The following is a 15,620-nucleotide window of genomic DNA, read 5'->3' on the forward strand; positions in this document are numbered from 1 at the left end:
AAATGGTACAGCGGTTTGAGGGCAGCGACGAGCAGCACCTTTAAAAGTAAGTAAGCAGTTCTCCTTACCTGCATGATCGCCATGCCAGGCAGCTTCCTACTGTGGTGGTGTGCTACCCACAGCAGCCGCACATGGGTGTGGTGAAGCGCCAACACACAACTGACCTCTGGGCATGCACAGAGCCCAGGTGCATGGTCAGCATGCACACCTGGCCTCCATGCAGACCCAGAGGCTGGTAGTGCCACCACCGTGCACAGGGTGCTAGGGATGTTCGGACCGGCTCGAGGTCAAGCAGGTTCGCCATTGCTGGGCTGGTTCAACCTCAAGCCATCCCTCCTGGGCTTGCTTGAAGCCACTTTGCAGATTCTAAGGTTAATTTAAAAAATAATAATAATTAAGGACTCACCGCTGGGTCCGAGGATGCTGCCGCAGCCACGGGAGAGTATGCCATTTCCCCTTGCCCCCTGCCAACCTTCCCCCGCTCTTTAAAGTGCTGTTTCGGCCCAGTCCAGCCCTTCCTCCAGTGGGAACGGCCATTTTGGAGGCCACCACACATGTGCCCTGGCCATTTGCAAGGCCTGGGGGCCAGGGTACAGGGGGATCTGTTCGGGGAGCACAAAACTGAACATGCTTGGGTCAGTTTGAGTCTGGTTCGGACTCGAACTGAACCAGGCAAACCGGTTTTGTACACACCCCTACAGGCTGCTGGGGGGAGAGTTGTCATAGCAGGAAGCTGCCTGGAGTGATGGTCATGCAGGTAAGGACTTACTTTCAGAGGTGTCGCTCGCTGACCTCCTGGTGCCACCCTCAATCCGCTGAACCATTTCATGGTTGGGCCAAACTGGAATGAAATGGTTCGCGGAACCACAAGCCGGTCTGAATTCAGACTAACTGAACCTCATTTAGTGCACATGGCTAATTCCCAGCTACAATTTATTTTAGCTGGGGATGACGGCAATTGTAGTTCAGCAACATCTGGCAGCCCGCAGGTTGGGAACTAAAAATCTGTGATAAAATGGTTGCCTATTAGCTCACAGAGTAATGGTAAAGAGATAATCTACCAAGACTCTTATCTGTCTAGTTAGCCAGTTAGATTTAGAGGTGTATGCTATGTTTCTCTTGCTTACTTCTTCCATGGCGAGGCACTTGAGCTGGAGTTGGGTGGAGGCATCCATGTTTCTTTCATTATAACCTCCTTGTAATTGTCCACCAAAATCTGGAGGACAGACACGATCCTACAGTCGCTTAATTTACAAACCACTCCTTATTTCAGCGCACATAAACATATATGGTTAAAAGAATGTTAGAACTGGATCCGTATGGTTGACCATAGATAAGTCTCGAATAATAGTTTTGAAACAATTAGAATACTGCCCAGAGATGCATGTTTTGGGTGTTATAGAAATATTTTAAATAAAATAAATAAATACAGCAATAGACTATCTATGCTTGGTCTCAGTTCTGATCCTTGACGTGATCCCAGTTTAATTCACACAACTGGGTGAATTTGGTAAGATTCTGAAGCTCGTGCTCACCCATTAGAAGGGGCGGTTGGAGCGTTGTCGCATTCAGTTCTTTTTTGACTGCTGCCTGAGCTGTATTAGAAGGTTCTTGATCCATTACTTAAGATATTATTTCTTTGAGTACCTGTGAAATGGTGAGAGAATTTAATTGTTCAGTTTGCTCTGTTTACAGAGCCAACATTCACATTTTATGACCGATTGTAAGACCTTTAAGCGGTGCAAAAAGTGCAAACAATTCCCACTTCTGACAGACACGATTTATGTCTTCTGTGTCTAGGGGAAGAACACAACATGCTCTGTGTAAAATCTGTTTGTCATTTTCAAAACAGATCCACTAAAACCAGGAACTGCGTCTAAAAGATGCTTTGTATAATGTAGTTCTGTGTTGACCCCAGCAAAGACTTCAGTGTTGACACCGGTAGCTATCCCATCAAGACCAACCTCCAAACAATTGGTAGGATTGGCTATCTCAACACCTATGCACGCAACACAGAGTTCGAGTAGGGAGACTTCAACAATGCTGAAGCACTTGGTATTGACAATTCAATCTTTGATGTCAAAAGTATCCTTGGCTACCCAAGTTCCTTTAAAGAGGCAAATAAGGGGAAGCCTACATTGGCCAAAAAAAGCTCACATGGTGAGAGTGACCAGAAAGAGACTAAGAAGAAAAAACTTTACAAATCCTCTTTGATATAGACACATTCAGAATCCACCATGTCCACTACTTTGACGTCTATGTTGAAATTGATGGAACCATCAAGAAACAGTGAAAAGAGTCTGACCCTTTTCAACTGGAAACTGGAAACCAGAACAAGCATGGAGGGGTCATCATTGCCAACACAGCCCCATGAGCCTGCAACATGGTGTGCTCATGGCAGGGGGGACTTGATTACCATAGGAAATTATATGCTATATATTCGCCAGCACATTCATCCACAATTGACTATTTTGTTCTAATCAGGAACAGGGACAAATGGATGGTTTACACTTCACAGAAGATAGGACAAGAGAAGAAGACATCTTCCAGCATCCGAAAGATGTTAGACATCAACAAACATATTGAGGCTATTCACACTTGTGGAGGAAAATGGGCTAAGGGAGCCCAGCCCGGTTTCCCCTGCGCATATGAACCATCTGCTACGTGGGAGCTGTGTGGCTGCCGGCAGTTAGCCCACTTAATTGCTCCCCCTTAAATGAGGTTAGCAGAGCAAGCACTCCTCTAACCCCATTTAGTTGATCATGAGTCACCACAGTGCGGCTCCATGCTGAGGTGACTCACAAGTAGATCTCCAACTGGGAGGCATCAGCAAGCCTTCTAGCCTTGGGGATCTCCCCAGAATTCCCTGCACACTTGCGGGGGCATCCTGGGACTTCCATGGGCCAGGCAGCCCCCAATCCCAGCCGCCCCTACCGGCTCTGTGACAGAGCTGGTAGTCATGTGGGTGGCTGATCCGCCCGCCCAGGGCTAGCCTGATAATCGTCTGCGGGGAGAACAGGCTTGACCCTCTCTCTCCGCAGAACCCTATGAGTAGGGTTCTACACATCATTGTGACACACACAATAATTTCTACTACAGCAATGGCTTCTACTTGTCAAGCATCTTTGGAAACACAACCAGATGTGAGGGTCACTGCAACTTCTGCTGAGACTGAATTATTAACAGCAAGTACTACACAAATGACTGCTACAGTATCTGATTCCTCTAGTTCTCCTGTGGAAGATCAACCAGAGGAGATTATGGAGGAACATGATAGAAGTGTGCAACTGATTTAACATTCTGATGGAGATAAGGAGCCCAGATCAGAGTCAGAAGACGAATCTGAGTGTACAGAAACCTCATCAGAGTCATCACTTGATGAGAAGGTTTTAAAGAAATCTTCAGATTTACCTAAAGAGGTGTATAGATAAAGATATAATTTATCTTCACGTAAAGAGAAATGACAATTCCCTAATCATAGATTTGGTGAACACTCTAGGCTTAGAGATTAAACAAGTGGCCAAGGAATTTACAAGACCCAGTATTTAAATTTTTTCAAGCAGCATTAACATCACAACCTGCTGCATTGCTGATGTTTCCTGTATTATTACAGGCTTCAAAACAAGTATGACAAGGAAACAGGTTGCTTACCTTTAGCTGATAATCCTTGAGTGATCTGGGGTATTCACATGACCCACCCATCCTCCCCACACCCAGGTAGACAAATCATTGATAGTGACACTAATCTTTCAATTGCTGAAGATGTGGCGGTCATCCAGGAACCAAAGGCGAGGATGCTCCAACCGTTCTTTCTAACAGATGTGCACAAATGTGGGGTGGTGCAGGAGCGTCATGTGGAGCTTCAGAAATTAGAATCTTACTGAATTGGCTGCTGCACAGGTGCTAATCCCAGTTGTGTGAATACCCCTGGAACACTCAAGGATCAGTTACAGGTAAGCATTCCTGGTCCATCAATAAAATTTCTTCAGTTCTTTATGTATTGTAATCTTTTTCCCCACATGCACACCCACTGCACTAACCCACCTACTGACTGTAGCTTTGCAACTAATTTTCAAGCTTATTCATTTCCACAGGTAGATCTCCATCATTCAATTTGAAATCACTGTTCTTTGGCATTTGTGCTATATTCTAGAACAGAACTAGTATAGTATTTTGTATTGTATTGTATTTATTTACGGTCTTTGACCAAATAATACAAAATATTTACAATTACAAAAAAGAAGACAAAGCATACTTTCAATAATTTTGGAACATTAAATAAAAACCAGTTGATCACTTAAAATGGAGTACATGTACATACTGTAGCTTCCCAGAAGCCTTAGAAACACTATTCCTTTGAGGGCCTTAATCTTAAGGCCACATAACAAAACTTGGCCACTGCAGCAGAAGTTGATATATCCTTATCTTCTAATAAGTGCATTACTACAAGGTCATCGGCTTTTCCATTCAGATCTTTTAATAATGGACCAATTAATTGACGCCTTATGTCCTGATATATAGGACAGTTCAATAAAATGTGGGCCATAGTTTTGACCACCTGATCGCAAGGGCATTTTCTTTCTTCATAAGGTAATTTTTTGTATTTCCCATACGGTAAAGCCGATGGGAAAATGTTAAACCTAAGCCTAGAAAAAGCCCATCTAAATTTGCTTAAGGTGATGGAATTAGTATAATTATTATGGTGGTCCTGGGATCAGATTCCAAAACTGCAACGCATGGCTGGGTGACTTTTGACAAACTGCTATCTTAGCCACAGTAATGGCGTTCTCTCCAGAGTGGTTGTGAGACTGAATGAGTTAAAGATTGGGAATCTTTACAACACACACATCTCCCAGCTTTTGCAGCAATTGTGGAATAAAATCCAGTTGTGGATTTTATCCTATACAAGAGAAGTGGAGCTGACTTAAGTAGTCCAACTTGTTTATATTTTTGCAGTGGTGTTTTTATAAGTAACTACTCCAGGAGAAGAAGCCATTGGATATTTTACTGAACTATATGTTTGTCTTATTTTTAGCTTGATAGCAGCACAGTATGTTGGAGGAGCACATATGCTGCTGTCTTTTCTAACATTGTTAAAACGATGTATTGTAGTTAAGTGAGTCAGTATTCTCATTTAGCCTTTCTAACCTGTGATTATATGGGAGTTGCTGCTGCTTGTACAATGAGTTGGCAGACATGATGCTAAATCTGCCATGAGTGCTTACAATTTCTACATCAGAAAGTTTGCTTCCCAAACCCTAATTATTGTAGAAGCACCGAGTTCATGCATACAGTGCAGGAAACGCAGTCAGCACAATTTCTCCAGTATTATCATTTTACTCTGGTGGGCCACTGTGTGAAACAGGATGCTGGACTAGATGAGCCTTGGGCCTGATCCAGCAGGGCTGTTCTCTAAATAAGGGCTTGTCTCTGATTTCTTACACAGAGTAAAGGTGATAATCAAGTACAGGGAAATCATATTGTCTACTTGTTAAGTAAGATGAATTTTAATGCATTATTACTTTATGTTCAGTTTATACCTTGCTGTATATCTAATTTAGACTACAGTCCTAAACATGTTCCCTTGTGACTGAGTCCCACTAAACACAGTGGGACACTTCTTAACAAACAAACATAGGATCATCCTACATGAATAAACAAAACTGCTCTGGGTCTGAAAAATCTAGTCTGAACTCTGCTAGTCTACTAACTGATAATTGCAACCTAGCTGAATTTTAGGGGAAAATAAAGAAAAGCTAGGGAATGAAATAGACCAAAGAGATTAAGGATGCCTTCAGACAACATGGGAAACCAGAAGTGAACTTACCTTAAGGTGCCCAAGCATGACGTCTGAATTCTCAGAGCCGCGGATGCAGGACCCAACCGTGGTTCTGATTCCTCCCCGCAAACTCTGGATGAACCCTTGGTTAGATTGAAAGTACGCTTATCAAACTAAAGTTCCGGAGGCTGGAGAGTGATGTCCAAATTCTGAATGCTACCAAGACCGGAGTTAGGAGAGGAAACTCCTCCTGCTGCTCAAATGATGTTGGCTGCTGCAGCTTTCCTTCCTATGTTGGAGGAAACCTGTGCAGCTAGTCCCGCCCTCTTTGCTCTTTCCCAGGCTGCAGATCTTCATCATCTGGGAGCACGCTGGGGGAATCAGATATGCCCAGAGAGTAACTGTGGTTCTGATGCAACTGCAGTTAAGAAGTATATCTGAAGGTGGCCTAATATTCACGTTACACAGTCAAATGAACAACATCCTTGAACAACATTTGGCCTGATTTGTTATGATAGGAATTTAACATATGTGGAAAAGCTTTTCTGTGTTCTCAAGCCTGCTTCCTTTGAAAGAAAATACATGCTAAAAGATTAGAATGGTATAATGTAATTTGATGGCATTATCTTTTCTTTTTTCTTTTAAATCAAAGGCAAAGACATATACTCACAGTACAGGTGAGCCCCATTATCCATGGCAGTTTCATTCTCTGGGGGAAGCAAGGATAATGGAACTGCAGATAATGGGGCATTAGAATCAATGGGACTGATGGGTTAGGTTCCTGGAGCCTGGAAAATTGTGGGGGGGCACCCCCAAAACATGAAAAAACACAGGGGGGAAAGGAAATAAAGAGCCCTACTGTGCGCCATGGATTTCCAGTTGTCCAGGAATGCCCCCCCCTCAAGTGCCAAATTCCCAATTTTTCCATAAAAATCACGGGGGGGGGGATGCTTTCTAAAACACAGTTGAGCCACAAAATGGCTCCTCTAGACAAAATAGCAGCTGGAAATGACTGAGATAATTTTCAGCCATCTAGGAACAATCGATACATGGGTTTTAACCATTTTCTATCTGCGGATAATGAGCTTAGGTGTCAATTAGACACCTGCAGATACACAGAACCGTGAATAGTAGTACCGAGTATAGCAAGGTACACTTGTACCTCATTCTAGGGATGTGCACAAAACCGATTTGCCCGTTTTGGTTTGAATTCAATCCAGCTTCGAACTGGGGTGGGCAGGTTCAGTTTTGGTTTTGCTCAAACCCCACTTTGGTTCAGTTCAAATTTTAACCCAGTTCGAACCAGTTCTAAAAGGTTCTACATAGGGTATAATGGGGACCCGAACTGGCCCATTATACCCTATTTAGAGCACCTAGGGGCACAACAGTGGGAACACCTAGGGACACAACCAAATCCCAAGGGAACCGGAGGCTCCTGCGATTATTGAATTTTTGAAATTTTCTTTCTTTCTTTTTATTCCTCCCATAGGGTATAATGGGGACTCGAACTGGCCCATTATACCCTATGTAGAGCACCTAGGGGCACAAAGGTGGGGTGGATGGTAGGCAAACACCAAGGCAATCAGAGACTCCTGCAATTATTGGTGAATTTTTGAAGTTTTTTCAATTTTTTTATTCCTTCCATTGGGAATAATGAGGATTTGAGGATGCCCCATTCCCCCCTTTGTGGGGTGCCAGGGCACCCCAAAGTGGGTCTGGGGGCATGGCAGGTATGGCCTCAACTCCTCCCAGGCACCCTCAAGTTAATAGGAGTTATTGTTGTTTAATCAGGAATTTGTAAAGAATTAATTTCTGGCGCCATAGGAAAGCATGAGATAGTGATTAAACAAGAACTCCTATCAACCTGAGGGTGCCTTGGGAGAGTTGAGGCCATACCTGCCATGCCCCCAGACCCACTTCGGGGTCCCAGGGCCCAAAGGGGGATGTGGCATCCTCAAATCCCCAGGATTCCCTATGGAAGGAATAAAAAAATTGAAAAAACTTCAAAAATTCACCAATAATCGCAGGAGTTTCTGATTGCCTTAGAGTTTGGTGGGTGGCAGTCATCGCTGGGTGCCTACCACCCACCCTACCTTTGTGCCCCTAGGTGCTCTACGTAGGGCATAATGGACTGGTTTGAGTCCCCATTATACCCTATGAGAAAAATAATTTTAAAAATTCCAAAAAAATCATTAAATATTGTAAGAGTGTCCGATTGCTTTGGGGTTTGGGTGGTAGTTGGCACCCATACGTGCCTTCCACCCAACCCAGTTTTGGAGGCTCGAACCAGTTCAAACTTGTTTGAATAGAACCGGGCACTGTTTGGTTCTAACTTGGACCGGCATTGCCAATTCAATGCCCTGTTTGGTTTGAGTTCAAACCTTCGAACCAAACCTGTTTGAATTCAAACCAGTTCAAATTCGAACCTGTTTGCACTTCCCTACCGCATTTGACATAAGATTGTGGTTTGAATAGATATTCGTTTAAATATTTAATAACAGATCTAGTTATCAGCAGAGTCTGTGGGTTCTTGACATTAACCACAGAACTAAAATAACAAGTACCATTATCTCTGGAAGCTTTCCTCTCAGTGCCAAGGTTTGCCAAAAACAGATACTGAAGCTATACAAATATTTAAAGAAGATATTTGAAATTCAGAACTGTTTGAAAATTAGAAAGCTTGCAAGTTAAAGTTCATGTATAGAACTATAGCTTTGATAGTTGTGTATTCCAATCTTTTGTTTTCATTGAAATTTGCCTTTAGAAAACATTTTTATACTAATTAGAGTAAATATACATATTTGAAAACATACTGTGTCTATGGAATGGTGTGGTTTGAATTAAGTTGGCTGTTGTACAATAAAGACTTGTTTTATATATGTTTTTGCAGGATTATTTAACAATTCATAAATATGGCAATGCTGCCAGAAAGGACCTGTGGAACACTCTGTCAGAGGTAAAACACTTTAACCTACTAAGTGAGCATGCATGGTGGTTGTTTTGGGCTAACATTAGGAGTAAATGATCCATGGTGAAAACTGTGCACTGCATTAAAATTAAAAATCAGTTCTCAGAGGACTACTTCATATTAGCCAAGGCTCACTGAGGTATAGCCCAGGATCATGGTTTTAATGCAAATGTTTAACCCTGAAACATAAATTCATACTAATAATCCTTGGAGTACATACACAATGGCAGACAGGCACGCACACACAATGGGCGCATGTGCATCTGGCACTTCCAGCCAAGGAGGGCAGTGGGGCAGCAGGGAAGTATGCTGCTGCCCCGAAGTCTTTTAACAGTAATGAGTGCTGGTGGGGGGGGGAGTGGCAGGAGGGGTAAGTGCACCCTCCCCCACCCTTAAAGAGGCACCACCACTGGAACCCAGCAGCGGTTCCATGCAAGGATGTGTGAATCGTTTCAGGTACAAAATGATTTGTACCCAAATCTAACTGTTTTGGGAGATTTGTGGACAAAAGAAATCACCCCTATACTAGCCGGCCAGATTCGGGTCCAAAACAAATCGTCCAGATTTCAGACCTGAAAAATTTATAGATTCAGACCTCCATTTTGTGGTAATCTCTCTTGCTGACTCCATTTTGTGTCCGGAATTTTTAAAAAAAATAAATCCCACCCTCCGAAGCTTCAGATTGGTAACTTACAGTGTGCAACTATTGGCTGGTGATTCCCACCAGGTTCCAGATTGGCTCGTTTCCATTCAAATCTTGTATTGCCAGCGGTAACTGACCCCACATTGGCTAGGACAAGGGTCAAAGAAGGAACAAGGGTGGGAGGAGTTCAAAGGAGGGATTTTCAAATATACTTAAGGACGCAGCCAGCCACCATTCTGCCTTTCTGCCTCGTGGGAGAAGAGAGAGAGACAGAGGAGCTTTGCCTTGCCATGCCGGCCTGCTGCCTAGAGTGAACATAGGAAGATAGGAAGCTGCCATATACTGAGTCAGACCATTGGTCTATCTAGCTCAATATTGTCTTCACAGACTGGCTGTGGCTTCTCCAAGGTTGCAGGCATGAATCTCTCTCAGCCCTGTCTTGGAGAAGCCAGGGAGGGAACTTGAAAACTTCAGCTCTTCCCAGAGCAGCTCCGTCCCCTGAGGGGAATATTATTATTATTATTTTACACAGTCAGACAGGTGTTATTGACTGGTTTGTTTTATTATTACTATTATTGATCATGCCTACAAGGCGTTGCCTCCCTTAAACATCTGTGCGGTAGTTTACTTACTCTTAGGGGTTTTATTGGGAGAATTTGATTGGTTGGTTGTTTCTTCTACATTTTCCCTCGCCTCCTGCCCCCGTCTCTCTTCCTGCTCTCCCTTCTTTACCTCCTGCCCCACTCTCTCTTCCTGCCCTCACTCCCCTGCCTCCTGCCCCACTCTCTCTTCCTGCCCCCTGCCCATCTCTCTTCCTGCTCTCCCTCCCCCACCTCCTGCACCAGTCTCTCTTCCTGCCCTCCTTTCCTCCCCCCACCTCCTGCCCCAGTCTCTTCTCCTGCCCTCCCTTCCTCCCCTGCATCCAGTCTCTGTTCCTGCCTTCCCTCCCCCTTGCTTCCGCCCCCTCCTCCTGCCCCAGTCTCTCTTCCTGCCCCCCTCCACGGGCTGCCTGTCTCCGCGGCCAGGCCTACCACGGCGACCTGTTCGCCTGGGTGCGCCTGAGCCAATCAGGTGCTTCCGCCGCCCAGCCAATCAGTTGGGCGCTGGGACACACATTCCAAGGCTCACCCAGGAGAATTAATTATATAGATAGATGGATCCCTGTCCCCAAAGGGCTCAAAATGTAAAAAGAAACATAACACAGCACCAGCAACAGTCACTGGAAGTACTGTGCTGGGGCTGGATAGGACCAGTTACTTTCCCCCTGCTAAATAAAGAGAATCACCACATTAAAAGGTGCCTCTTTGCCCAGTTAGCAGGGCAAATATCTTACAGTGCTTACACTTCTAGTCTCCTATTCATATGCAATCAGGGTGGACCCTGCTTAGCTAAGGGTTCACGTCATGCTTACTACCACAAGACCAGCTTTCCTCTCCAAGAGAGTGGATTCTGTGCTTTTTGTTCCTGCTTTCCTGATTGAGGAAAAGAAAAGAGATTTTTTTTCCACCCCCTTCCTGCTGCTGAAAAAACCACTGCCTGCGCCTACTGTCTGTGCGAATCGATTCGGGTACAAAATGATTTGTACCTGAATCTACCTGTTTCAGGAGATTTGTGGACAAAACAAATCGCCCCTGTGCTAGCTGGCCAGATTCAGACCCAAAACAAAGGGGGGGGGGTGTGATTCGATCTGGGTACAAATTGAATTTAAAAATTTTGATTCGTGCACATCCCTAACAGATATGTTAAATAAATAAATAATCATTCCTTGAAGTTATTTTAATTTTATATACACAATTCTATAAACAATCTTGAGAATGATATATTTTAAAACAAACTTTAAAATGATATATCTGCTCAAAGCAAATATATATTATGTGAGAATGTGATTCATTGTACATGGAAGTGATAAAAATAGTAATTCTTCCTCATTTTTTCCTTAAAAGAGAGCATGTGGTATTCCTTAAAAGAGAGCAATATTAATGGTATTGCTTCAATATATTAAACTGGTTTTGTTGTTGTTGGTTTGAAGGCACTTAAGAAGGTTGGGAAATTTGTGAATATTCAAGAAGTAATGGATCAGTGGACACTCCAGATGGGTTATCCTGTTATTACCATCATGGGAAATGAAACTACGGACAATGTTGTAGGAATCTCCCAAGAACACTTTATTTATGACCTTGATGTTAAAATCAAAGATCATGGCCTTGAAAACAACAGGTACTTAAATTTTTTGGTATAAGCACTCTATATTACAATTGTTTTATACCATTGCTTTCTAAATAGAAATCCACACAGAAAGAGTTGAAAGAAGAATTGTAACCAAAGTGTAACACAGTACAGCCTTCCTATGGCAATGTTATTTAATAATATTATGTTAAAGATTAAATAAATTAAAACATTTATATAACAATTTAGACATCCATCCACTTTCCCCCTTTAAAGATTTTTTTTCTTTAACCTATTGCACATTTTTAGATAGATATAGATATAAAATGCACATTCAGGTGAAAGTCCATGTCAGAATTCCAGAAAAAGGTACTTTTAATTTATCCCAGTTAGTTTTATCCTTAGGTTCACCTATGCCAAAGGACTGACACTGAGGAGACCATTATAAAAGAAATGTTAGCACATGGATGAAAAAGTCTCCTTGCTTCTACAGTACTGAACCATTCTCAGTTTAGTAGATATGTAGGTGAAAATGTCCATTAAATAGGGAGATTAAGCATTTTGATTACTAGAAAAAGATGAAGCAGATCTTACTGAAGATGATGGAACTTACTCATGTGTTGGTATGCCCTCCAACTCAATTGTCTGTAAATGTTGTTTTCTTCTACTACTACTACTACTACTAATTATTATTATTAATTAATTAATTTAAAAAAAAAACCTGAGATGCTGCACAGCCTTAGAAGGGCAGAGTAATCACTCTGTCCTCACAAGGAACAACTTAACTAACAGCACATGAGGCTTGCGGAGGGAGAGGGGAGAACAATTCTCCATCTCCACACAAAAGCCCTTTTGGTGTCTAGGAATATGTCTGTGAAGGCTGCACGACCCTCAGGGACATATTCCTGGACACCAAAAGGGCTTTTGTGGGGAGGGGAGACAAACAAAAATAACTTCCCCCATCACCCATCCAGAGTTGTGAAGCAAGACTCTCACACTGTTAATTAAGTCACTTTGAAAAGCTTTTTCAATTACCTTCTTTAATGCATAGTAAAAGTTAAAAGTTTAGAAGTTTAAAAACATTCAAAGTTTAAAACTTAAAAACTAAACCTCGGATGTAACAAAATAGGAAACATTTCTATGTAAGACATCATCCTCAGTCCTAAACAAAGGTGGCTGAGTTTTGTTCTTAAATACAACTCCACACCAAGATTCAGCTTAAAGAACCAAAGGCAATCAACCAATCCTGTGCAGCTCCCTATATCACATACAGGGGGGAAAGGGAGGGGGGAAGAAGAAGATGATGAAGGGTGGGGGGAAGAAAAAGGAAACCATGGAGGAGGTAAAAGAACACAAAAGCATGATGAAGTTCATACATTCAATAACCAATGAATTTCATTGCTTCCCTCATTTCTTCTTTAACATTTATTGTTGGATGCAACTGTTCTATATATATGGCTTCTCTGATTTTTCATTTCCTGAAAAATCTGTCTCCGCAGCCAAGGTGAATATCTTTGTATTTACCACTCTGCCTTGATGTTGTTCTTTAACATGCACTGCCCATGGTTTTGTTCTATCTCCATGCTGTATGTCTGCCAGATGTTCCTTATATCTTTTTATCAGGGGTTGACCAGTTTCACCAATATAAAACTGCATGCACTCCAAGCATACCATTTTATGTATCGTTCCTTTTGTCTGACACCTCCCCTCTTTATTCTCACAAATTGCCTAACAGAGCTTTTTCTCCACTCTCCTAAGGCTGCACAATGTATCAGCCATTCTTTATATATCACTTTTCAATGACAAGGTTCTTAAAGTGGTTTACATAAGAAGAAGAATGAGCTGGAAGGCACTGGAAACTACACCCCAAGCACCACTGCAAAAAAACAGGCCTTGATCATGCCTACAAGGCGTCGCCTCCCTTAAACAAACCCTCAGGAACCTGGCATTTCTCCTTCATGATGATGAGTTTGCTTTGGAAGAGACTGGCAAAGAGGGCTGGTTTGTAATATTGAACTGGGCCCAAATTTCAAGCACTCTGCTTGTAATGGGACATTGATTTCCAAACTGGAGAGTTCATCTTTTGAACTTTCCATATTCAAAATGATCTTCAGTCACTAGTTTTGCTCAGTGAACAGTGTCATGAAAAACTTTCAAAGCTCTCCAGTTGCACATGTGCTTCTCCCCTACCTGGCCTATGGCTGTCCGGGACTGTGGCCTAATTCTTTATCTGGAGGAAAATCTATTTAGTATTTTAATATCTGTACATACTACATTCCAGTAACTACAGAAAGACTTAACATTTCAAACTAATGTAGTTTGCTTGCTGTTTTATCTTTATGCTGTTCACTTTTGTTGACTCTTTTGTAGTAAATCACAGTTCTAATTCCTTGTAAACTCTTTATGTCTTCCTAAGGGATAAATTCTGTGGCTCTTGTTCAAGTGGAGTATCATTTTATAAGCAGAGCCATTCCTTTAATGAGTAATAAGCATACTGCCGACAAAACTGGATTTCCTGTTTGTTTTTTGATGGTGTATTGTAAAATATAGGAAGCTTAAAACATTTCAACAAACCACATTTTTAGCTTTAAAAATGGACATTGAAAGAATCAGGTTTTACATTTACCTGGCCAGTTATGCGGGGTGTGGGGCAGGAAAGGAATTCAATAAGCTCTTTCTCTCTCCCCTAAAGAGTCAGGGTGTGCACAAACCAAGATTCGAACACTGTTTCAGCACCATGGGGAGCGGAGTGGGAAGTGGGAGTTTTAAGAAAGAGGAGAGCAGGTCCTTACCTGCTCTCTGCTGCCCCATACAGCTTCCTGCTGGGGCGGCGCTTATCCCAAGTACCCATGCATGGCACCAGCACACACTTCCGTAGTTTCTGAACTGTAGTAGTATCTGAACCGTAGTTTCCAGTGCCTTCCATGCATGCACGGACACCATTTGCATTGTGTTGCTGACCATGCAAATGATGCCTGCACATGCACGGACTCTGTGTGTGCTGTTGCCATGCACGGGTACTTAGGATGGGCACTGCCCTAGCAGGAAGCTGCATGGGGTGGCAGAGAGCAGGTAAGGACCTGTTCTCTTCTTCCGCTCCCCTTCCCACTGCACTGAACCGGTTCACACCTCATCCAAACTTTTTCAGCACCAAACCAGTGCTAGAACCTCAGTTCGTGCACTCACTTAATCAAGATTTGATTGAGAACAGGAAGAGGTGGACTAGCACTGCTAGTAATAATTTGAACACTAGTTATTACCAGTCTGGCCTGGCTTGAAATCTAGTTTACAACTTAAGCTAGGGACAGTTTGAATGCATCAGACATCACCAAGACCTGGCAGTGCCTTAAGAATGGCAACTTGAAGAAAGAAACAGAGGGTTTAATACTGGCTGCACAAGAACAGGCACTAAGAACAAATTCAATAAGAGCCAAAGTCAAAAAATCAGCAACAAACAGCAAGTGCCGCCTTTGTAAAGAAGCAGATGAAACAGTGGACCACCTAATCAGCTGTTGTAAAAAAAAATCACACAGACTGACTACAAACAAAGGGATGACAAGGTAGCAGGGATGATACACTGGAACATCTGCAAAAAATACAAGCTTCCTGTAGCCCAAAATTGGTGGGACCATAACATTGAAAAAGCTGTAGAAAATGAAGATGTAAAAATATTATGGAACTTCCAATTACAAACAGACAAACATCTTCCACATAATACACCAGATATCACTGTAGTCGAGAAGAAAGAAAAACAAGTTAAAATAATCAACATAGCAATACCAGATGATAGCAGAATAGAAGAAAAAGAAATTAAAAAATCACAAAATACAAAGATCTACAAATTGAAATTGAAAGGCTGTGGCAAAATAATCCCAGTAGTAATTTGTGCCCTAGGTGCAATTCCAAAACACCCTGAAGAGCACCTCAACACCATAGTGGCCACAGAAATCACCATCAGCCAATTACAAAAAGCAGCTTTACTGGGAACAGCCTATATTTTGCGACAATATCTATAATAATAAGAACATAAGAACAGCCCTGCTGGATCTGGCCCAAGGCTCATC

General features: G+C 42.5%; 1 protein-coding gene across 2 annotated transcripts in view; it reads left to right on the forward strand.

The window, feature by feature from the left end:
* TRHDE (thyrotropin releasing hormone degrading enzyme) overlaps positions 1-15,620 on the forward strand; it is a 416,582-nt gene that overhangs the window by 280,930 nt on the left and 120,032 nt on the right. For both annotated transcript variants that reach the window (XM_053255844.1, XM_053255845.1), the window contains 2 exons: positions 8,670-8,735; positions 11,420-11,607. In XM_053255844.1, coding sequence (XP_053111819.1) covers positions 8,670-8,735; positions 11,420-11,607 — 254 coding nt within the window. The remainder of the gene's footprint in view (positions 1-8,669; positions 8,736-11,419; positions 11,608-15,620) is intronic.

The sequence above is a fragment of the Hemicordylus capensis genome, chromosome 5, assembly GCF_027244095.1.
Source record: "Hemicordylus capensis ecotype Gifberg chromosome 5, rHemCap1.1.pri, whole genome shotgun sequence".
NCBI lineage: Eukaryota > Metazoa > Chordata > Lepidosauria > Squamata > Cordylidae > Hemicordylus > Hemicordylus capensis.